At 42.5% G+C, this 22332-nt stretch overlaps 2 protein-coding genes across 4 annotated transcripts; one reads left to right on the top strand and one right to left on the bottom strand.

Annotated features, from left to right (window-relative positions):
- Window positions 1-172: 172 nt before the first annotated feature.
- LOC311526444 (uncharacterized protein) lies at window positions 173-2000 on the top strand (the record flags this gene model as incomplete). 2 transcript variants are annotated; one of them, XM_084639488.1, is made up of 2 exons in its annotated part: window positions 173-692; window positions 1351-2000. In XM_084639488.1, the coding sequence occupies 2 exons, from the start codon at window positions 173-175 to the stop codon at window positions 1413-1415; spliced, it is 585 nt and encodes a 194-aa protein (XP_084495614.1). The 2 variants fall into 2 exon arrangements, with proteins under 2 accessions (XP_084495614.1, XP_084495613.1); XM_084639487.1 differs by lacking the exon at window positions 1351-2000 and adding an exon at window positions 814-995.
- Window positions 894-10922, bottom strand: POLR2D (RNA polymerase II subunit D). Of its 2 annotated transcripts, none has more exons than XM_084639490.1 (4): window positions 10759-10922; window positions 8677-8857; window positions 7126-7221; window positions 894-1060 (listed from the first exon to the last, which is right to left on the bottom strand). In XM_084639490.1, the coding sequence occupies exons 1-4, from the start codon at window positions 10829-10831 to the stop codon at window positions 1030-1032; spliced, it is 381 nt and encodes a 126-aa protein (XP_084495616.1). In that variant the 5' UTR covers window positions 10832-10922; the 3' UTR covers window positions 894-1029. The 2 variants fall into 2 exon arrangements, with proteins under 2 accessions (XP_084495616.1, XP_084495615.1); XM_084639489.1 differs by lacking the exon at window positions 894-1060 and adding an exon at window positions 2136-6638 and having other exon boundaries at window positions 10759-10914.
- Window positions 10923-22332: the final 11410 nt, after the last annotated feature.

The raw sequence follows: 22332 nt of genomic DNA, 5'->3' as shown, positions 1-22332 counted from the left end.
CGTCCCACAATGCCTGTTCTAGCCACGCTGGTCATCACTTTGAACTCTACTGCCCTGCCCTCAGTGACCAACCATCAGACCCACCCTTAAAATTTTCTGGGAATTTTGAAAATCCCCTTCCTGTTTGCTCAGCCAGGCATGGAGTGCTCTCAGCAAATCTTTCCAGGTGACCATGCCTCCACGCGCCAGGCAATCCCCAGTATGGAGCAATGGCAAGGTGCTGGACCTCATCAGTGTTTGGAGGGAGGAAGCTGTCCAGTCCCAGCTGCGCTCCAGCCGTAGGAATTATGATACCTTCGGGCAGATATCAAGGGACATGATGGAAAGGAGCCATGACTGGGACGCACTGCAGTGCAGGATTAATGTGAAGGAACTGCAGAATGCATACCGCAAAGCCCGCAAGACAAACAGCCGCTCCAGTGCTGCCCCTGCAACCTGCCGTTTCTACAAAGAGCTGAATGCAATACTTGGGGGCGACCCCACCTCTATTCCGAGGATCACCATGGACACTTCAGAGCCCAGTGCAACAAGGCAGGAAGAAGAGCAAAGCAGGAGCAAGGGTGCCGTGGCGGAGAAAGACACCCCGGAATCCCTAGATGCATGCAACCAGGAGCTATTCTTTAGCCAGGAGGAAGGTAGCCAGTCATGGCGGCTGGTGCTTGCGGAAGGACAAACACCAGATCAAGTGCCCGGTAAGCGGCTTTTATTTTGGGAAGGAAGTTATTTGGTGCGGGCTCTTGGGGCAAGGAGGGTTAGGGCTACATGCATGCCTAGATGCAGAATAGGGCGTTGATGTGCTCTCTCACATTGCAGTAATTGGCTCCAGTGATCTCTTCAGAGGTCTCATCCAGAACTTGCCCAGGTTTCTCAGGAGAGCCACTGTGGTCCTTGTCCAAGTAAGGCTAACTTGTCTGTGCCACTGTGCCATGAGGGGCAGGGGGACCATTGCTGCACACAGGCAAGCTGCATATGGGCCAGGATGGAAGTCGCATTGAAGTAGAAGACCCTCCCTTGCTTCCCAGGTCACCATCAGCAGCGAGATATCTTCCAGGATGAACTCCTGTGGAAAGTGTGGGGACAGCATTCAGTATAGTGGCCCCTGCAGCTGTTGGCGTGCCCCAAGTTACAGAAACCCAGAGGACAGTACAGCCATGAAACAATCAGTCACGCTTGACCCTGTGCACCATTTTGGGGCTCCCGTGGGTTGTGCATGCTCGCTTTGGGATGGGCAAATTATGCTATTGTGTAGACTGTGCTTGCCCTTAAGTACAGGGGAATCATTGCTCTGTCTGATGTGAACAATGCTGCCTCTGTTAAGTGTTGCATTTTGCCTTTACGGATGCAACCTAGAGATCTCAGCCGTCCGTGTTATCACTGGCCGAAAGACTCCAAAGAATCAGAAAGAGGCCACGTAGAAGCAAGGAAGACATGTTGCATGAAGTAATGCAGCATTCAAGTAATGAAAATCAAAAAGTGCAGGAGTGCGGGACAGTGAAAGGAGGATCTGCCAGAAGAATGTGAAGCGCGGGCACAAAAGCACGGTGCTCTGGCAGCAAAGCACGGATTGGCTGATAAGCATAATGGAGCGCCAAGTGGACTCTATTCAGGCGCTCGTAGCCATGCAGGCAGAGCACTACTGTGCTCCCCCCCCGCAACCCTTGTCCCAAAACTCTTTCCCTTGTGCCCCCATGTCACCTCCAACCCACTTTCCCCAACATCCGGGTTCTTACCACCACCAGCTGCATCCAACACCTGTAGCTTCACCACCCAGCCCTGAAAACTACGACCCTTACCCACTTCACTCAACCCCCATCACCATGCAGTATAGCCATCCTGAAGTGCAGCACTCATTGCACAGCACTCTAGACAGGAAGGCTGAGTATGATAAGAGGACATACGCAAATCTGTGATTGTACTGTTCCCCACCCTATCCCCTTGCCCTTTCTGTTTCCCAAGCAGTTGTGTTTCTTTTCAATAAATGGATTTTTTGGCTTTGAAAACATTCTTTATTATTGCATAAAGTAAAAGATACCTTAGCCCAGGAAAGAAACAGACACTGCAAGTCAGCGTAGCAACCAGAGATTCCTACTAACATTGGAACCACTGCACTTCACTCTCATGCAGGGCACCAGACATTACTGGTGGCTTTCAGTCTCAAATTGCTCCCTCAAGGCATCTCTAATCCTTGCAGCCCCGCGCTGGGCCCCTCTAATAGCCCTGCTCTCTGGCTGTTCAAATTCAGCCTCCAGGTGTTGAACCTCCGAGTTCCATGTCTGAGTGAATCGTACACCTTTCCCTTCACAAATGTTATGGAGGGGATATAACTGCAGGGATGCTGTCATCGGCCAGGTCCAGCTTCCCATACAAAGAGCGCCAGCGGTCCTTTAAAGGGCCAAAAGCACACTGCACAGTAATTCTGTACCTGCTCAGCTTTTTGTTGAACCACTCCTTGCTGTCAAGGCTCCCTGTGTAGGGTCTCATGAGCCACAGCATTAAAGGATAAGCGGGGTCTCCAAGGATCACAATGGGCATTTCAGCTTCCCCTACTGTGATCTTCTGGTCTGGGAAAAAAGTCCCGGCTTACAGCTTCCTGAACAGGCCAATGTTCTGAAAGATGTGTGCATCATGCACCTTTCTGGGCCAGCCTGCGTTAATGTCAAACGCACAAGGGATCCACAAGTGCCTGGAGAACCATAGAGAAATATCCCTTCTGATTAACATACTCGGAGGCTAGGTGGGCTGGTGCCAGAATTGGAATATGCGTGCCATCTATCGCCCCTCCGCAGTTAGGGAAACCCATTAGTGTAAAGCCAGCCACAATGTCATACACATTACCCAGAGTCACAGTTCTTCTGAGCAGGATGCGATTAATGGCCCTGCAAACTTGCATCAACACGATTCCAACGGTCGACTTTCCCACTCCGAACTGCTTAGCAGATGATCAATAGCTGTCTGGAATTGCCACCTTCCAAATTGCAATAGCCACCTGCTTCTCCACCGTCAGGGCAGCTCTCAATCTTGTGTCCTTGCGCTGCAGGGTGAGGGCGAGCTCATCACACACTCCCATGAAAGTGGCTTTTCTCATCCAAAAGTTCTGCAGCCACTGCTCATCATCCCAGACTTGCAAGACAATGTGATCCCACCACTCAGTGCTTGTTTCCCAAGCCCAAAAGCAGCGTCCCACGGTGGTGAGCATGTCCGTGAATGCCACAAGCAAACTCATGTGCGTACTCAAGTCTATATCATCATCGGAGCCCTCACTGTCAATTTGGATCATTTGGATCATAAGGAATAACTCAACTGCCAAACATGATGTGCTGGTGAGACTCGTCAGCATACTCCTCAACAGTTTGGGCTCCATTCCTGCAGACCGAAAGGGAAGACAGAGTGCGCAGGACAAAAAACGTTGAAAGATGGCGCCAGATGTGGACGGAAGCACAGGGATTGCTAGGATACGAACCGATGCATAACGTGGAGTTGAGACAGGACCCAGAATGCCCTGCCCCCCCACCCCTTTCCCACAAGCCACAGTGCCAGAATGGAACGAGGTGCTCTGTGGGATAGCTGCCCACAATGCACCGCTCCCAATGCCGCTGCAAGTGCTGCAAATGCGGCCACGCCAGTGTGCTTGCAGCTGTCAGTGTAGACAGACTGCAGCGCTTTCCCTACTGTGCTCTTTGAAGGTGAGTTTAACTCAAAGCGCTCTACATCTGCAAGTGTAGCCATGCCCTGAAAATACTACTGAGCAGCTAGGACAGAGCTGACTAAATGGGGAAGGGTAGTAACCAGCAGCTTGAGATCATACCAAGAGAATTCCACAGCCATGGGACATAAATCCTAAATTAACATCCCTCTCCCCCATCTACCAGTGCATGCAACCCAAACATTTCAGCCTTCAGGGAATGAAAATTATCATAATGAACGAACTTGACTTCACATTGATTTCCATTGTCCCAGCCAAGGCAGATGCTAAAAGTAAAAAAGGCCAAAAGATAAAATATAAACTGTAGTTTTAGAATTGCCAGTTTTAATATCTAAGGCATTATTAGTAACAGCTAAGAATGCACTACTTTAAAATAAGGGGATTTTTAAAGTATTCATTTTAAGATGTAAGCAGCTATGGGAAGCAGTAATATATAGCTTTGAGGACCAGCAGAGAGAATCCCCTTCCACATCCTGGGATTTTTGGCATCTTAACCTGTTTTTTGTTTCTATTTTTACTTTCCCTACTGCATGGTTGCTTTGGTTGTTTAAGTTAAACTGTATTGAGCAATTTTTTAAACTCCTGATAAATGCAGAACAACTTATCTGCCAAATAGATTGGCAGGAGCGTAGAATAGCAGCTCAGTGAGCAACCCTGCCCTGGGAGGTAAAAATATTACACAGAAATTAACAAATCAGAAGTCCATCTCTAGTCCAGTATTTGGTGCCTCATACTGTCCAGAAATGCATAAGACTATTCATTATTCATATAGATGTATAATTATTTTAGATATGTTACTAAGCTCCTGACTGGCTACAGGATCTTGTGGAAACAAGCTCTACAGCTTGTATATAAAAAGCTATTCACTTTATCATTTTCTTCTGCATAGTAAAGTTTTAAAACTGTATTAAGTCAATGTTCAGTTGTAAACTTTTGAAAGAACAACCATAACATTTTGTTCAGAGTTACGAACAACTTCCATTCCCAAGGTGTTTGTAACTCTGAGGTTTTACTATACTATATTTTCCCTTCTTGACCATCAACTCCACACTGAACAGACATTTTTAATGAGCTGTCCACATAAGTAGCCCAGTCTTTTTCTCGAGCAGTTACAGATTATTTAGGAACTAGTAATACATTTGAGTAATTCAAATTATTCTTTCCAAGGTGCAATGAATGCATCTTTTCATCTCGCTAATTTAAGGGGTCACAAACCTTCTACAATAAAATAGCCCTGAATAATGTTCATATTTTGAGAACACCCTTACTATACAGTATTAGCAACCCCTTTATTACATGTTTAGTAGTTCAGTTCTATCATACAATAGCAGTTCACGGAGGTTTCTAAGAGGCCTTCTTCCCACCATCTTGTCTGTTTTATTGCTTCCGATCTTCTTTGAAAAGTGGTAGCTGTAATTTATTATGGATTTCAATGTTTGGTAGTTATCTGTCTATTAGCAGAGGACGATGTAAGCCTTGTGGGATCAGATTCAGCTCATTAAAGCGGTTAGATTTATTCTCTAAAGCCTGCCATCTTATTTTTAAATATCAACAAGAGACAACTATCACACCTAATCATACAAATTTAAAAGAAAACAAGTCAAAGAAGCCAAATAATCTAGCTAGGGCTTCCTTACCACCAAAAGTAATGAGGCTAGGAGGTAAGGGTTCTGATATGAAGTTCTTATTAAAACACCTCAATTTGTTTTTTAAAGATCAGTATTTTCATGTAGTTGAGGCAGTCACAGAAATCTCCTGTGAGGCAGAGTATAAAAGACTTGTTTGATGACAGCTGCAGCTAGAGATTGAATCTAAGATTTAAACGAGGTGGATGTAGCTAATAAAATACAGGACCTCACCCCGTGTTACCTTTTCTTATAATTCTGACCCAATTAAAGTTACTGTGGTTAATCAGAAAGGTATGTTTGGTTTATTAGATTCCAGGAGACATAATGATATTAAAAGGAATAAGTTATGTTACTGCTGCTGAGTCAATAGGTGTCACTCAAGGTAACTCAGGCAGCTATTATAAAGCAGCATGATCTTTCAACACTATGGATTTGGATGTCAAGTTTCCAATCATAGCCTAATAAGAGTATCATATTTCTCTCCCTCCCAAAATATGTGTATACAATTCTGCTCATTTATATTCATTTGTATTAATAATCACAACTGATGTTTGGATCAAGAATACTATCTTCCTTCCTCTCTCCCCAGAGACTGTTCCCTCCTTCCAGGTCAAAGTGTTTCTCAATAGGACTTAAATAATTAAAGTTGGAGTGAATCAGATAATATTTACAAAGTATAGGAACATAATAAGAAACATCACATTTTAATTCAAACTGAACAATTATACACTCTTGAAGGAGGAAAAAAATATTTTCTTAAAAAAAAACCATTTCAAAAGACACTCAGAATCTTATTAGCCCTGATTCTACAAACTATTAGGATTTCCAACAACCAGTGGGAACAAAATTTCTCCACCTTAGGTAACTGGAGTTCATAAGAAAGAAGAATCACACCACGCTTATCCTAGACCCTGTAATGTACAACACTTTGAAGATTCCCCTGGCAGGGACAGAGAGTTGGGGGAAACAGGTACCGAAACCACCGAGACAGGAGTTTACAAGATTCCATGGCTCTCACTGCAAATGAGTCTTTGTCAAGTTTACAGTTTCCAACAAGTCAAAGAGTGGTCCCCAGTTTAAACATGTCTGTGCGGGACCCAAGGCTGAAGTACTGTGCATCAAGAACTCTCTTTACTCTGTCCTGGAGCTAGCTAGATTGGACTGGTGTGCACAGAAACATTTGAAATTCTCTGATCTTTCTTTTCATAATAAGGGCTAGTAATTAGCCCTAGTACTGGAAGCTTCGTTTGGTCTGAATGTCATCAAGAATCTGCTGTAGCTCCTCATCTTCAAACCGGCCCTCTAGGCTGCAAGATAAGAACAGTAATGATAGAAACAAGCCTCTTCCCTGTGCTTTCATTTTTAATATCCAGAATTTCCTCATGTTTCTACACCAGTGCCTCAGACATTTTTGGTACCATCTGGCATTGCATGATTTATCCAAAATCTCCACCTCCTCCTGTGTTATAATACACAGACAACTCTGAAGCCCCATGTTATAGCTCTCATGTGCCTCCACACTGAATTATGCAAATCAGGTATCTTTCTCCCTCCACCTTTTCACTGATCAGTTTCAGGACATGACATTAAAAGGGTACAACACTCAGGAATGGGCAGGGCCAGGCATAAACACAGTTATCTGATTGGCATCATGTAGAATTGTACCTTTTAGGCCAGCCCACTGTGGCTGTGAAATACTGGATACAAAGAGGAAACAATAGGTCAGCTCAGTTTTCCCCTTATTCCTGCATCACAGAACCCATAAATCATAAAACACAGGACATAAATTCTCACCTGGGAATCAAAGCCTTGGCCTCCTCAGCTGTCTCAGGACACAAATTAGCCAAACACGCCAATTCAAATTTATGGAGCTTTTTCTGGAGCAACAAACTGCAGAAAGAGAAGATGGTGAGAATATAGGAAAAATGGAATAAAAAAAGCAGAGGAAAGGAAAAGAATGTAAAAGAAACTGAACTGATGACATGGCGCTGACAGATCTGTGAACAAGGAATGAGGATGAGAAAAAGGGCAGCATAAGTTGTATTTATTTTATTATTAATACAACCCCATTACTGCTAGTAAGAACAAAAAAATTACACACAATAACCCCAGAAGCCCCTCCCCCCCCAAAGAAAAAAGGGCTAGAAAAGTCCCTTGCATCTACCACAATCTGCTGTCATATAAATATTTGTACCAAAACAGCTCTGGAGGCCCTACCTCGGGCCTCTTGTTACCCACTCTACTACAGGGGTTCTCAACCTGGGTGTCATGACCCTTCAGGGGGTCACAAGGTTATTACATGGGGGTTCATGAGCTGTCAGCTTCCACCCCCAAACCCTGCTTCGCCTCTGGCATTTAAAATAGTGTTAAATATAAAAAAGTGTTTTTAATTTAGAAGGGGGGCGAGTCGCGCTCAGAGGCTTGCTTTGTGAAAGAGGTCACCAAAGCAAAAAAGTTTGAGAACCACTGCTCTAACAGAATCTCACCAAGTCTCTCACTTCCCCAGAAAAACATGACTGAGATCTCTAGAGCAGCGGTTCTCAACCTGTGGACTGCATGCAGCCCAACTAGGACACAGCTGCAGCCCAGCTGTGTGCTAAAAATAATTTCAAAATTTGCCACACTGGTCAGGCAGGGGGTGGGGTTGGCTGAGGGGGAGAAAGAGTAAGGCAGCCTGCAGGAGCGCTCCTGCCAGCAGGGGCCTGGTGAGTGCTGCAGGGAGGCAGGGGGCAGGAAAATGGATCTGTAGCTAGGTTTGGGGTGGGGGGCCTCTGGGTAGTGTGGGGTGCTCAGATCTAGAGTTTTGCTGGGGTGCTACAGCACCCACAGGCTTTACGTGGGGCTCCGCTGCAAGGGTCAGGTCTGGCTGCCTGGTCCCATGCAGGGGTCCAGGTCCAGCTGTAGGCCAGCTGGCCCCGCACAGAAGGGGTCCCAGGTTCCGGCTGCCTGGTCCCGCACAGCAGGGTCCGGGTCCGGCCGCCTGTCCCCATGCAGTGGGGTTTCAGGGTCAGGCTTCGGCTGCGAAGGGGGGTGTCCCGCGTTCCAATCGCCTGCGTGGGGGTCCGGCATCTGGCCCTGCTGCAGGATCCAGCTGCCCAGTCCCATGCAGGGGTCCGGGCTACCTGGCCCAGCACCCAGGACTCTGCTTCTGGCCCCGCTTTGAGCAGGGGTGCCAGGTATAGGGGATTGTTGGGAGTTCTCAGCCTGTGGTTGAGAACCACTGCTCTACAGCAACCCTGCTCCTGGGAATAACAATAACTACCATGTTTCAACTTCATAATACAGCACACACATTACATACTAAATTTCCCAATAAAATCATCTTTCCTTGACTCTCCCACTCACCTGCGGACGCTGGCAATGGTCTCCCGGTTTTTGAAGCGGCTGAAGCGAGCCGTGTAGTTCAGAGTTTTCATGAAGACTTCCGAAAGCTCCTGCTCATCCTCAGCACTCTCATTCTGTTGTTTACGATGCTCAAGAAGCATGTGCACTTCTGAATTTAGAAGCGTCTCAGCAGTTTCAAATTCTGTATGCGAGTATCAGTGTGAGAGAAAGATAAGTACAACAACAAAGAAGCCAATTTCTATATGCTTTGTTTCGTGCTTGGATATAGCTTTGGGGAGAAGAAAAATGAACCACAGGTTCAGCTTTGACTGTGAAAATCCTGTACTCCATGACCTGGAAGCCATTCCTAATGAGACTGTAACTATAATTCCTCCAAGGCCACACAACTGGATTTACAATAGTGAATAGCACTCCAGTTATTTTTAACTTTCTGATCATACACACTTAAATTACCAGCCCTATCTTTTGAGCTAATCATAGTTTTGTAATTAATATTACTCACTTGACACAAAGGTCCAAAATAAAAGCAAATATTAAAGGGGTAAAACTGAAAAGGCTTTTTAAAAATTGGATTTGTAACTTGCTTTAAAATAAGCTTGTTTTACTACTTGTTTTTTATCTCAGAAAAATCAGGAATGGCAAGTGTGATCTTCTGCGGTTTTGCTGGAGAGCTTCTGGGAGGTCTTAGGGATGTTTACTTCTAGCACCTTAATTAAAGGAGGAGGATGCAGAATCCTCCTTAACAAAGCCTTAACAAAGGCTTCCTTTATTAGAAATGTTATTTAGTCATTGAAATTAAATAGCCATTAATAAAAACAAAGTTTTAAACAGTCTGACTAAAAATTCTTTCCCCTCTCCATAGATCAACTTCTCTCTCTCAGCTCTTGGTCTGTAACCACTTCACCAGTTTGCTTGTCATCAAGAGTGACTACCAGAATAGACAGGACATGAATTTCTAATGCTAAAAAGCAAGTAGATTGCAAATATTTTGGGTCTCCATTTACATCAGAAAAGCAAAAAAGAGAATAAACCCAATTTTTTTCCCTTTTCAGGACACCTTTAAGGAACAAATATAGCTATTCAAATATTAGTATCTTTTTCAGATTCAGAATATTTTCAGCAGAACCCACTGGGCAGTTGTAATCCCTGTTTCAAACCTTAACAGTTGGTTTCCAAAACAAAAAAATAATAATAATTTGAAAATATTCTCACAGGCAGCAATACCTTTGTGTCATGGACCACAGAGAAGAAAAAATAAGAGTTCCTCACATCAAACCCAGGGATCATTTAATTGTGCCAGCTTGATACATATCAGGGTTTTTTACATAAAGCTCTTTGTGGTAGAGACTGCCTCTTTGTCCTGTATTTGCACAGCATGGTACAATCAATACTAATAATACTCCTTTATACACTGAAAAGCGTTATATAATGTCATTTAAAGAACACTTCAAAGATGTACTGGTTCTGCTGGAATCAGATGGCCGGCTACAACAATGATGATTGAGCAATTGTCACAGCTATCAGAGATTCCATAATTTTTTCTTTTTGAAATTACCCTGATTTTTGATATATGGGGATTTATAATGATCAACAGCTCGGGAAATGTGACTGAGCTCCCAAGTTAAACTCTGGGTCAGACAAGGGCCAGGAGGCCAAAACTCTGCAGCCAGATAAAGAATTACACCAGGAGCTTCATGTTTGGAGCTTTAATTCCCCAGAAGGCCAGGCACAGCACAGGTTCAAACCCCAATTTGCAGCCGGATTGTATTGATACGGTTGGGTGCAGTCAAGTGGCCCCCGATTTCCAGACTCTTCTTTCCCCTGGGAACTGTTCCTTTTATTTACAGGGAAACAGATACAGGAATGGGGGGAGGTAACTTGGGGTTCAACAAGTTGGAGAAGGCCATGTTTTCCCCTTGCGCCCCATCCCCCCGCTCGGTGGAGTCTCCCCCTCCTACTCCCCGGACCCCCCCCAGCTCCGGAGGGGCAGAATCTCCCTCTCCTGATCTCCACTCGTCCCCGCCAGCTCCCGGGGGAATCTCCCTCTCCTGCTTCCCGGGCTCCGCCCCCGGCCCCGCGCACCTTTGGGGAAGACGAGCTGCGAGGCGTCCTCCTCCACGTCCGCGACCCGGGCCTCACTGCCTCCGGCCGCCATCGCTTCAGCCGGCACCGGCTTCCCCGCCGGAAGCGAAGGCAGCCGCGAGCCCCCGCCCTCCTCCTGCCTCGCGGCTGCGCGCCCAGAGCCCGGAGTTCCGAGGCTCCCGCCGGGGGGCGGAGCGGGCGCAGCCTGCTGGGAGAGCCGGCGTCTCCCTCCCACCCTTCCCCCAGACCGGGCTGAGCGGGGCCAGGCCGCAGTTTGGGTCCAGGGCAAAAAGGTCCCTCAGCGTGTGTGGTGCGGCCTAGCCCCGGCCGCCATCTGCTGGGTGTTAGGCCCGGGCCCCTCAGGGCTGGGCTGGTCCAGAGGCAGGACAGAACTAACTCATTGCCAGTAGGGATGGCATGGGCAGGCCGAGTAGGGCCAGCTCCCCTGCCGCTGGACACTACAGGGTAAACCCAATTTGGAACCAGGCCTTGGTGCAACCCCATCTGCAAGACATCAAGTTCTCGCCCCCCTCCAGCTCACCGCAGAGAGGACATTTCATGTTATTGGGCTCAAAACTCAGCATGGAGCCTGTGTGATCTTGTGTGGAAACTGCAAAGGAATCTTTCTCCTCCCTCGGCCAGAGCAATGACTAGTAGCTCTCTCAGCCCGTATGACTACTCCATATAAGCAACTAACTAACCCAGACACAGATCCACACAACTGTTGCTTCTTTTGGCAGTCACTTACATCCTACGGGGCAGAAATAACTGAGTGCACCAAAGACAACCTCTCAAAAAAAGCAAATCCCCACTACTTTTCTTGACATAGTTTGGTTCAGTTGCATAGGAAAAGGTCTTGTAATGCATTTGCTGGACCCACCACCCTTCTTGGTTGGTAAAAGCCACCAGTGAATCTATTAATCCACTTTTGACTAAGGTGAGAGGCAATGCTCTCAGTTACCGATATGTGCATTTGTCTGACCCTCTGGCTCAGGATCATGTTGATAATCTAACCACCTCTTGCTTATTTCTAATATCTCCTTCCAGGGCAAGATTATTGAAAAGATGCTAAGGAGCCAGTTGTAGCATCGTTTGGTATCTACCAGTATTTTAGACTATTTCCAGTTATGGCAGAGCTGGATATAGTATGCAGATACTAATGGTTATATTGATGATCTAACATCCATACCCATAGACCACATTGCATGTATCAATAGTCTCTGGCAGTTGGTTGGGAGATGCTGCCTGCGTGTCCTAGGGTTGTCAATCCTCCGGGGTTGTCCTGGAGGCTCCAGGAATTAAAGATTGTCCTGTGATGAAATCTCCAGGAATACATCCAACCAAAACTGGCAACTGTAGCCTGTCCCTCCATTTGATGGTGAAATTCTCAGGGACTAGAAGGCAAGGTATTCTCAATGGTGGGTCTTAGGTTTTGGGACTCTCTAACATCAGAAATCAGGTTGACACAGAGACTGGGTACTAGTAAATTGTATTGCAAGACAGTCTTACCACAAGTCTTCCTCCAATAGCAGAGCTAGAGAGTGGACCAGCTACATTCTACAGGAAAGCAAACATCCTAAGAAAGCCCACTATGAACAGCAGGTTTAATAGGGGAGTAGAAAAGAATTTAAGATTTTTTCATGGATAGAATTTTCATTTACATCGGTAGGGCCTAGACCCTACAGTGATAGGTGTATTAGAGATAGAGCTAGCTATCTTACTGACAAATACTTAATAGTGGTAGAAAGATGGAAAAGGTTAGACAAAGGTGTCAGGGATGGTCTGGACATACTTAATCCTGCCTCTGTGTGGCAGAATGAACAAAATGACCTGTTGAGGTCTCTTCTAGCTCTACATTTCTATGACAGCAAACAGAATGGCTTTTCACCAAGCATAATCCCACCAAGAATGTTTCTAAACTGATTTACACATTATATCAGAGGTGGGCAAGCTACGGCCCGCAGGACTGACCTGCCCAGCCTCTGAGCTCCTGGCCAGGGAGGCTAGCCCCTGGCCCCTTCCCCACTGTCCCCCTTCCTCCGCAGCCTCAGCACGACGCATTGCCAATGCTCTGGCCCACCACTCCTGCAGGGCAGTGTGGCAGTGGCGTGGCTGGGTAGCAGGGCGTTGCTGCTCTGAGCAGTATGGGGGGGGAGGTTGGATAAGGGGCAAGAGTTGTCGGGGGGCAATCAGGGAACAGGGGGTGTTGGATAGGCATGGGAATTCCGACAGGGCTGTCGGGGTGGGGGTGTGGATAAGGGTCAGGGCAGTCGGGGGGGGGGGTTGGATAGTTGTGGAAGTCCCGGGGGTGGGCTGTCTGGGGGCAGGGGGTGTTGGATAGAGGGTGGGGTCCCGGGGGGCAGTTAGGGACGGGAGTGTGGATAGGTGTCGAGGCACTCAGGGGACAGGGAGAAAGGGGGGTTGGATAAGGGGTGGGGGGAGGCGGTTAGGGCACAAGGAGCACTGGATGGGTTGGGGATTCCGAGGGGGGCAGAAAGTGGGAGAGGGTGGATAGGGGGCAGGGGCCAGGCTGTTGGGGAGGCACAGCCTTCCCTACCTGGCCCTCCATACAGTTTCTCAATGCCGATGTGGCTCTCAGGCCAAAAATTTTGCCCACCCCTGCATTATATGCTCTATAAAGGATCTTACTCCTGGGGGAATTCTGCACCACTGCGCATGCTCAGAATTTATGTCCCCCGCCCATTTCTTTGCTTCCCTGCAGAAAAATGACTTTCTGAGAGGGAAGCAAAGGGAAGCCACAAGAGAGGTTATGAGTAGGCGACAGAACATGAGGAATTTCGTATCCAAGTAAAGCTAGAGAAACATTTTACCTTCTTAAAATTCTAAACTACCCAAGTTGGAGTTTAACTAGTTCACTGTGATTAATACCCCAAATTTTGTGGGGGAAATGCCTTGTGATGTTAAATTACCAGTAGTCAGGACCTTGATTTTAAGCTTCCTCAAAAAACGGAATCTCTTTACACAATGTCCCCTATTCCATGCCATGCCAGTTCAATGCCACAATGGTGACAGAAGAGTGCCACCAAAAGATACCTAACAACTTTCTGGCACAGTTTTGTCTTTCCTGGAGCCCTTCCATTTAAATACCTACCCAACCTAATCCTGTTTAGTTTGCAAGATCTGATGAGATTGCTGCCCATGCTGTTATGACTTCATATGATTGAAACACAACCTTTAAAAAAAAAATAAAAGAATGGGTTGCTGTAATTTCTAAAGAATCAGAAGATTTAACTGTTCACCTGTATAAAAATGCGCTGCTTCCTACAGAATAGTAAGAGCAAAGTATTTAAAACTTGAAAAAGGGTAGGCTGTAAAGTTATGAATGGACCAACTCTAAATGTTTAAAGCATTCCATCTGGATAAATGGATGAGGTGGAGAAACTGATTGGAAACTAGTTCAGATTGCTAAACAGTACAGGTAGGAAGACTGAATTAAAACACTGAAGGGAACATCTGGCAAATTAGACAATCTCTATTAAGTTTATAATGAAACAAGAAAAGATTCAATGCCAGTTTGATCAGCGAAGCTTTTAGAACGCACTTGGAATCACGGCGACTTCTCAGATAACCTATCTGCCAAGAGCACCAATCTTCTCAGAATAGTAGGTAGCTCATGTAGTTATGAATTTTGAATGGTTCTTGTCTGTGTGTCCTCTCCACTGAGCTATGTGGAAAAACAATTAACAGAAAGCCAGACACTTGTAAAGGTGTCTAGCTACAGCTGAAGAGGCTATAATGATAGGACCAAAGTGATAAGAATATTCTCAAGAGGAGCTTGCCTTTTTATTCTTGTAGGCTCCAATAAATATATTTCAAAATTAAATCAGTAAGTGTTGTACATCCTGTGAAGCAAATCAAAACTGATTCAACAAAAGAGGGCAGGTGGCTCATCTTTAACATGTGCTATTTAGGGGAAAAAATACCAGTTACTGTAACAGTGGGTCTTAAGAATGGATTTAAAAATATTTGTAGCAAAGAGATGATGGTTAGAAAGAATGTCAGATAAAAGTGAGATTTCATATTCATTTGGAGGTCATATGCTAAAACAGAAACATATTCAAGGAAGTTAAAGAACTTACCAAATATAATTTACCAGTGAACTCACTGTTCCTATTGTTGGGACTTTGAGTGGAAAAAAACCCAGCTGATACGGACTGCTTTCAGAGACAGGATATTGAACTATATGGACCACTGGTCTGATCCAATATGGGCAATTCCTAGCTTCCTAATGTTTGAAACAAATTAGTAACCCACTTAGTAGCAACTAGCTGTGCTACCACATCTCACTGGAAGAAAAAAGGATCATCCAGTAGTATCCTGGCTTAATACAATTTGGGAAGTGTTGGTGACAGGAAAACTCCCTTATCAAAATAAACCAAAATACAGAAATTATTTTGAAAAGTGGTTTCCTTTTGTTGAATTCACAGGTAAAAATCTCACCACTCTAGAAGTCAAGCCCAAAGTTACTTGGTTTTTGTTCAGTAATTAGTGACAAATAGCAATTATTATGATCTTGTTTAATAAATGCCATTTGGTATTGTTATTGTTATGAAAACATTACCTTCTTAAAAGCAAAAACAACAGAGAGGGAAAAATAAGACGATTACAATATCTAATTCTTACAGATCTCTTTTTATCAGGTCAGCAACATATTAGTAAGGCTTTTGATGACAACACATGACAGTCTCATAAGCAAACTAGGGAAAGATGGTCTAGATTAAATTATTATAAAGTAGGTATGCAACTGGTTGAAAACACATACTCAGAATAGTTATCAATGGTTAGCTGTCAAACTGAGAGGACGTATCTAGTGAGGTCCCAAGGGGTCTTTTCTGGGTCTAGTGCGGTTTAATATTTTAATTAATGACTTAAATAATGGAGTGGAGAATGCCTATAAAATTTCTGGATGATGTCAAGCTGGATGGGGTTGCAAGCACTTTGGAGGACAGGATTAGAATTTAAAATCACCTTGATAAATTGGAGAATTGGTCAACAAGATAAAATTCAGTAAAGACAAGTGTAAAGTACTAAACTTGAGAGAAAAATCAAATATTCAGTTACAAATCAGGGAATTACTGGCTAGATGGTAGTATTACTGAAAAGGATCTGGAGGTTATAGTGAATATTGATTACGAGTCAAACATGATACAGTTGCTGAAAAGGCTAATATTCTGGGGTGTATTAACAGAAGTGTTGTATGAAAGACACAGGAGGTAATTGTCCCACTCTACTCAGTACAGGTGAGGCCTCAGCTAGAGTACTATCTCCAGTGCTGGACACCACACTGTAGGAAAGATATAGACCATTTGGAGAGTTTAGAGGAAAGCAACACAAATGATAAAAGATTTAGAAAACCTGAAACTAAAAAAACTGGCATGTTTAGTCTTGGGAAAAGGAGACTGAGGGGGCTTCAATAACTAATAACAGGCTTCAAATATGGTAAGAATTATTTTAAAGAGAATGGTGATCACTTTTTCTCCAGAAAGACCAGAAAATTAGAGAGAAAAAGGGAGCAAGGAAGCACCAGATAGCCACAGAACCACTTATAGCATAGCCCTAAGAAAAAGCTAATAGCTTTGAGTTCACTTACTGACTTGAAAGACGACTTGGAGCTGCAAGCAAAAACTGTTTGATTCCTCCTGCGTTCAAGGAAACAGGACTGTGTACATTCTTTGTAAATAAGGATTGCCTCAAAGAAATACTTGAGTGATAAATTTCTCCTTTTAACAGAAACAACCCACAGGGCCCCACATTTTGGGTAACAGCTCATATATATATATATATAAACAAACAGTTTTTCTGGATACTAACACCTAGCTCATTTTCATTTTCATATTTCACAGCATTTTATAAGAGTTAACTACGACCACTACGCTCTCACTTGACTGGTCTCCACCATTAGGATGGGTGAGCCCTTAACCTGCTGGTAAATTAATGCTGCTAGTTTGAGGGTTCATTACACTTGCCCCAGTTTCTCAGATAGTTGCATAGCTGGGTAGCTTCACAAACTAGACTGTCCAAGCCCTGCCTGGCTGTTCCACTGGAGCCTGTGCCTGGTACTAAGATCAGAGCTGGGAGAGAGCAGGAAAATAGATTCGACTGTAAGGGCTTGCTCGGATTGCATCTGGGGATCAGAGGCTTATTTCACAATATTCAGCAGCACTGAAGGAAAGTGGAGAGAAATGTTCCATGTATGCCACTAGCTTCACACCTTGGGGGAAAAGCTGGAAAAAGTGATTCTTATGTCAACTTGATACTGGATGTGGAACAAAGGATCAGATTGTAGGCTTGGCTGACATGAGTAATTAGACATGGGTGAGGCCTTATTTCTTAGAAGACACGATGAGAGAGGTAACTGGATTAGCAGGCTGGAAACAGAATGTCTGTACTAGCTAAAATTAGGGGGAACACTTAGGGAGCCATTTACAATGGGCAGGATAATGTATATAACAAGTCCAGAACGTAAAGATAAAGAATAAGTCATACATGGACAGTGTGTGGACAGAGTGTGCTGTACAGGGATTGATTCTTACAAAGTAAACAAGCCAATCCCAAAACACATAATGTATAGTAAATGCAATGTAATATGTGAATGTATATAAAAGGAAGCTTGCTATGTAACTTTGGATATGTGGTTTGCCTTATACCACCCTCTACACTTGAGCCTAATCAACTTAAATGTAGGTTAATTGTATTCCAACAAATAAACCGCAGGGACAAGTTTGAAGCTGAGCTGAATTTTTGGGAACCAAGTGAATAAAGTCTGAGGCTACCGAGTGGATAAGGTCTCAAAAGCCACCCAACATACTGGTGCTGTGACTTGCTGCTCATCTGGAGCAGATAAAGGGCACATCCCTTAGTGTGAACACTGCAGCCATTGAGGGAAATGACATTGGATGGGATTATGGGTTTAAATATGAAGAAATTAACACCATGCAGGAGAAGAAGGTTAAATCTAAGAGTGGACTCTGTGGACTCCCCAGAGAAGTATTAGGGGGAGACTGGAATCGGATGAAAAAGGAACTCCAGAGCGTAGAACTAGACAGGCAAAAAAGAATGCTTGGCAGAGCACAGCAGAGGGCTGTTGAATGCCTTTGACATTTAAAAAAAATGTAGGACCCATTGGCAGCCATGAAAAAAAATAGTATCTACGTTTTTTTTACCCTACGCAAAGAAAGCTCAAATCAAGGCACTAGAGTCACAATGATTATTTCAGGTGGCTAAAACTTTACAAACAAAATGTGCCTCCTTAAGAAATAAATGTAAAAAGCATAAAAATCAAATAAAAAAAGCTAAAGAAAACATGTCAAAAGCAACCATCCTTCATGGACTGTATTTAACGTAGGACAGCTTTGCAGGTGAAGTGTACGGAGTTAAAAAATAAGTGCAAAAACCATAAATAAGCTTAATGCCACCAAAAAGATTTGCCTGACAAACGTGTCACTTTAAAACAAAAAGTTAAAAAAAGCATTTGCACAAATGAACATTGCAGCGTTTGGAGGTAAACAGTTGGGGGGGTTGTGGAAATGTTAAAATTAAGGCATTCAAGAAGAGGAATGCTCAGTTTAATAATGGAACTCACTTATGGCAGTATAATAAAACCCTTAATAATAAAACAAATGATGCAAAGGGAAGGTCTGGTGGTGACAACTTCCACCATTATGTGCTTCATCTCCAGAGAAGCCATTAAAGACCTTTTGAGAAAAATGGCCTTTCCCGAGAAATGTGTCTGTAAATAATCAATTGTGCTGGCTGCTGCAGGCAAAATGACAATCTAATTTAAATTACTGGACTATAAACAATTTAATCAAAATCACTAAAAATTACATAGGGATTTCTATATGACTTAATTGCTTCCGAGTATACTAGTAAAAACAACCTGGGTACACTTGTATAAAAAAATAATTAAAAACAACACAATGGGCATTGATCAGCTCAAACAACAAATTGTAAAAAAAGGAAAACACGCCTAGTAAGTTACAAAGGAAATACTGCCTGTCCAAAACAGAAAAAAATTAGTGTAAACAATCAGCTTCCTAAAGCCTGAAATAGCTGAAACACAAAAGGAAAGCAAGGCAGTGAAAACAGCAGTAAAACAAGACGTGGTTAGAACACAGCGCTTATTATAGCCCAAGCCAAAAAAAATTCTCGCCTGTAAAAAAGCTTATTCAAAGTTTAAATATACAAATAAAAATTTGAGTTTAAAATGTAAACAACTTAAGTATCATCTGCTCATAACTTACAATTTACAGAAGGAAAACTTCAGAAATGTAAAATCATTTTAGGAAAGGAAGATTAACAGGCTCAGCTGGCAAGGCTAAGCCAAACAAGTTTAAAATATTTATTTGGTCTCTTAATTAGGATGACAAGATGTCCCATTTTTATAGGGGCAGTCCCTTTTTGGGACTTTCTTATATAGGCACCTATTATCCCCCACCCCATCCTGTTTTTCCACAGTTGCTATCTGGTCACCCTACTCTTAATAAACCGTTTACAACATAGCAAGGGACTGCAGAATGTAAAAAACACACTTATTTTAAAAGAAATGTTTAAAAGGAGGTGCAAAATCAATTAGCTTTTAAAAAAGTCCACTAAAAATCTATCTGAATCTTTCATTCAAAGCTGACAGACACTTTGGGCAGCAGCCAACACCTCCTGACACTCTTAACTTTATTAGTTAACCCTTCAGGTGCTTCAATGCTTTTCAAAATTTAACCATTTTTTGTAAATTAAGTAATAATGTTAAAGTTAAATTAATAAATAAAAATAAGGTGGCCAAAACGAAAATAGTGGAAAAAACCCCCAAATCCCTTTTTTGAATAATAAAACAGCAGCTGAAAAAGCTGAAACCCCCCCAAACAAAAAAAAACCCCACAAAACCAAAACCCACAACAACAGCGCACCTCCAGAGCTACACCAAAAATATGGCCACAAAAAAAGCAATGTTATAAACACTAAGCTTTACGATGGCTCCAGGCAATCATACAGTCACTTTGATGGGGATATATAGAAATTAAGTACAAAACACACAATTCCAATAGCTAATATAACAAATTAAAAGTAAAAGTTAAGTTGTAAAAGAAGTGTGTATTCCTATGGAACGTGCTGTGTGTACAGTTTAAAAATGTAACACAAATGTAAATAAAACATACTACTTAATTAAAATTCTATTAGGACTCCAAAGAAAAGCCACAATAAGTGGTTTTCTTTTTCAAATAGCTGTGTGCTTTAAAAGCAAATGCCAACCCAGCACAAATAAATATATCAGTAAATATTAGAAGTAAAAGCTATTAATCCTATTAAAAATCCTATTAAAAAGTGCCATCCAAACTCTGTTTTAATAAGTTCTTAATTGTGAACAATAAAGCTAATTTAAATGGTCCAATGGCCATTAAAAAAACCTGACAAAACTGTCAGGCATTAAAATCCTATCCAAAAGTTCAGTTTAATTGTAGGTGTAAAATAAATGTTACTAAGAAAACAAAAACTATAGAGTAAAATTTTGTAAATACATTAAAAAAGATTAAAAAGTCCTAAAACTAAAAACAAGTCCAAATAGTTTTGGATTAAAATGTATTTAAAACATTGTAAACAAATATTCAATTGATTGTGCCAGTGTTATGAAGTTTTACCAGTCTGCAGTTACCTAAAAAATTGTGTCCACTAAAATTTGGTAAAGTTATAAACTGTTTTAAAGAAACTTTTAGACAAAAATGCTACTTTAAAATGCACAAAACTGCTAAGATAAGGGGCAACTAAATTGAAAAAAGTGTATAGAATTAGCACAAAAAATGCAACAGTTTAAAATCAGTATGTTACTCTAAAACCAAGCTGATATAAAAATGCTCTTGAAACATACCCAAGCATTTCAGTAAAAAAATAGCAAAAGTACAGCATCCATTAAATAAGTAAAACCAAAACATAATTAATAGAACTTTAACAGTATATAATACACATAGTTGTAATTGCTTTTTAATGTAGTGTATAGCATTAAGTCAGTGCAGTCTAATAATATCATGTATCGTATGTAAATGATACATGCTGTATAATGTAAAAGCAGCCTTAAGAAAACGTGCTCTCTTATCACCAAAGAAAAGATTGCATCTGGAGATGACAGGTTTATTTCACAATATCCAGCAGCTATGAAGGAAAATGGAGAGAAATGCTGCATGCATGCCACTTATCACACTGGGAAGAGCCTTAGGTGAAAAGATGGACAAAGTGATTCTTACATCAACTTCATACTTGACATGGTACAAAGGATCCAATAAGGATGCAGAGCACATAAAATACATGATGAATAAGTCAACCTATTCCAACTCCTTTGTAAACAGGAAGGATATTGAGCTAATCTTAATGTATTCTTAGCTTATTTTTTCTTTATACTATTTAAGTTGGCCTCAGAAGGTGACTTTACCCAAACACACATAATAATATAACCAAGGCCTCATGAATACCATAATTTTATGGCTGCAGAATTTACCCTTAGAGGCAGCTAGAAATTTTGGCCACAGAAATTTCACCCCCTGAAAATTCACCTGCTAGCTTTTCTGTCTTTAGCACCCAGTCGGAACATTTTGCTAAAAAACAATATTTTCCCTGGTTGCATTTCCTCCTCCACAAGGAGGAGTCCAGTTTTCAGTGTACATGCTCCTGGCAAGTGCCAACCCTGAATCTTGAAGAGCAGGAGCTTCTCAGGCAGTTTTCTTTGATTAGGATAAAACAGCTTGGAGGTCCTTCTCCTTCCCTCAAAGAAATAAATCACTAACCATTCAATAACCATTCCCACCTAGACCTCTCTCCTTTCACCTACTCTCACTCTTCTTACACTTCTCCTCACTGCTACCCCCTAGAACAAAGAAAATGGAAATATATAATTAATACTATTATGTAGTCACTGGATCCTGTCTTGAGCAACCACTTGAGTGACTGTTCAACAGAAAAGCTCTAATAAAGGTGGAGAATATTTATTTTCAGTCTCAATGGGGATTTTGAGGGTCATCTGAAGACGGGATGTTGAATAGAAGTAGGTTTCAGAGTAGCAGTTGTGTTAGTCTGTATTCGCAAAAAGAAAAGGAGTACTTGTGGCACCTTAGAGTATTCCATTTTTAAAACACTTGCAGCAGCTTGAGCTGCATACACAAATTCAGAATTTCCAAGATGCCAAAAAATTCAGCATTTGTGTACTGGTGAAGTCATGAAGCCTTTGCACAGAATACACAGGAATTTAAGAATAAGCCTTTGTACTCTCAGAGATATCTACTTAACTATAATTCCATAAATTAGTTCTGCTGCCAACTACAGGAATGTGGCCTTTTCTCTGTAATGTAGTTGTATGTCATTCTTAATGTGATAAACATTCATGTGACTTTTTTTTAAACTTCCTCACACATCTCGAGTTGCTTTCTTCCTTCACAGCTGGCTGTTTGATAATCTATTACCCTCCTCCAAAAACCAGACTGGAAATTCAAGTTCATTAACAGACCTTATATTCATCTTTCAAGGTGAGATAGCATCTTATTCTACCTCAAGATTCAGAGAGCGAAAGAAAGA

This window comes from Lepidochelys olivacea (assembly GCF_965140295.1).
Source record: "Lepidochelys olivacea isolate rLepOli2 genome assembly, chromosome: 9".
Taxonomy (NCBI): domain Eukaryota; kingdom Metazoa; phylum Chordata; order Testudines; family Cheloniidae; genus Lepidochelys; species Lepidochelys olivacea.
Note: the sequence above shows the minus strand (reverse complement) of the source record. Positions and strands in the feature narration are given on the sequence as shown.

Bases quoted from the DNA above. Each gene is read 5' to 3' on its own strand.
- POLR2D (XM_084639489.1), bottom strand. From the start codon at position 10,831: ATGGCGGCCGGAGGCAGTGAGGCCCGGGTCGCGGACGTGGAGGAGGAC. The intron at 8,858-10,758 runs GTGCGCGGGGCC...ACTCGCATACAG, and splicing joins GCAGCTCGTCTTCCCCAAAG to AATTTGAAACTGCTGAGACG. The intron at 7,222-8,676 runs GTGAGTGGGAGA...CTCTTTCTGCAG, and splicing joins ACCATTGCCAGCGTCCGCAG to TTTGTTGCTCCAGAAAAAGC.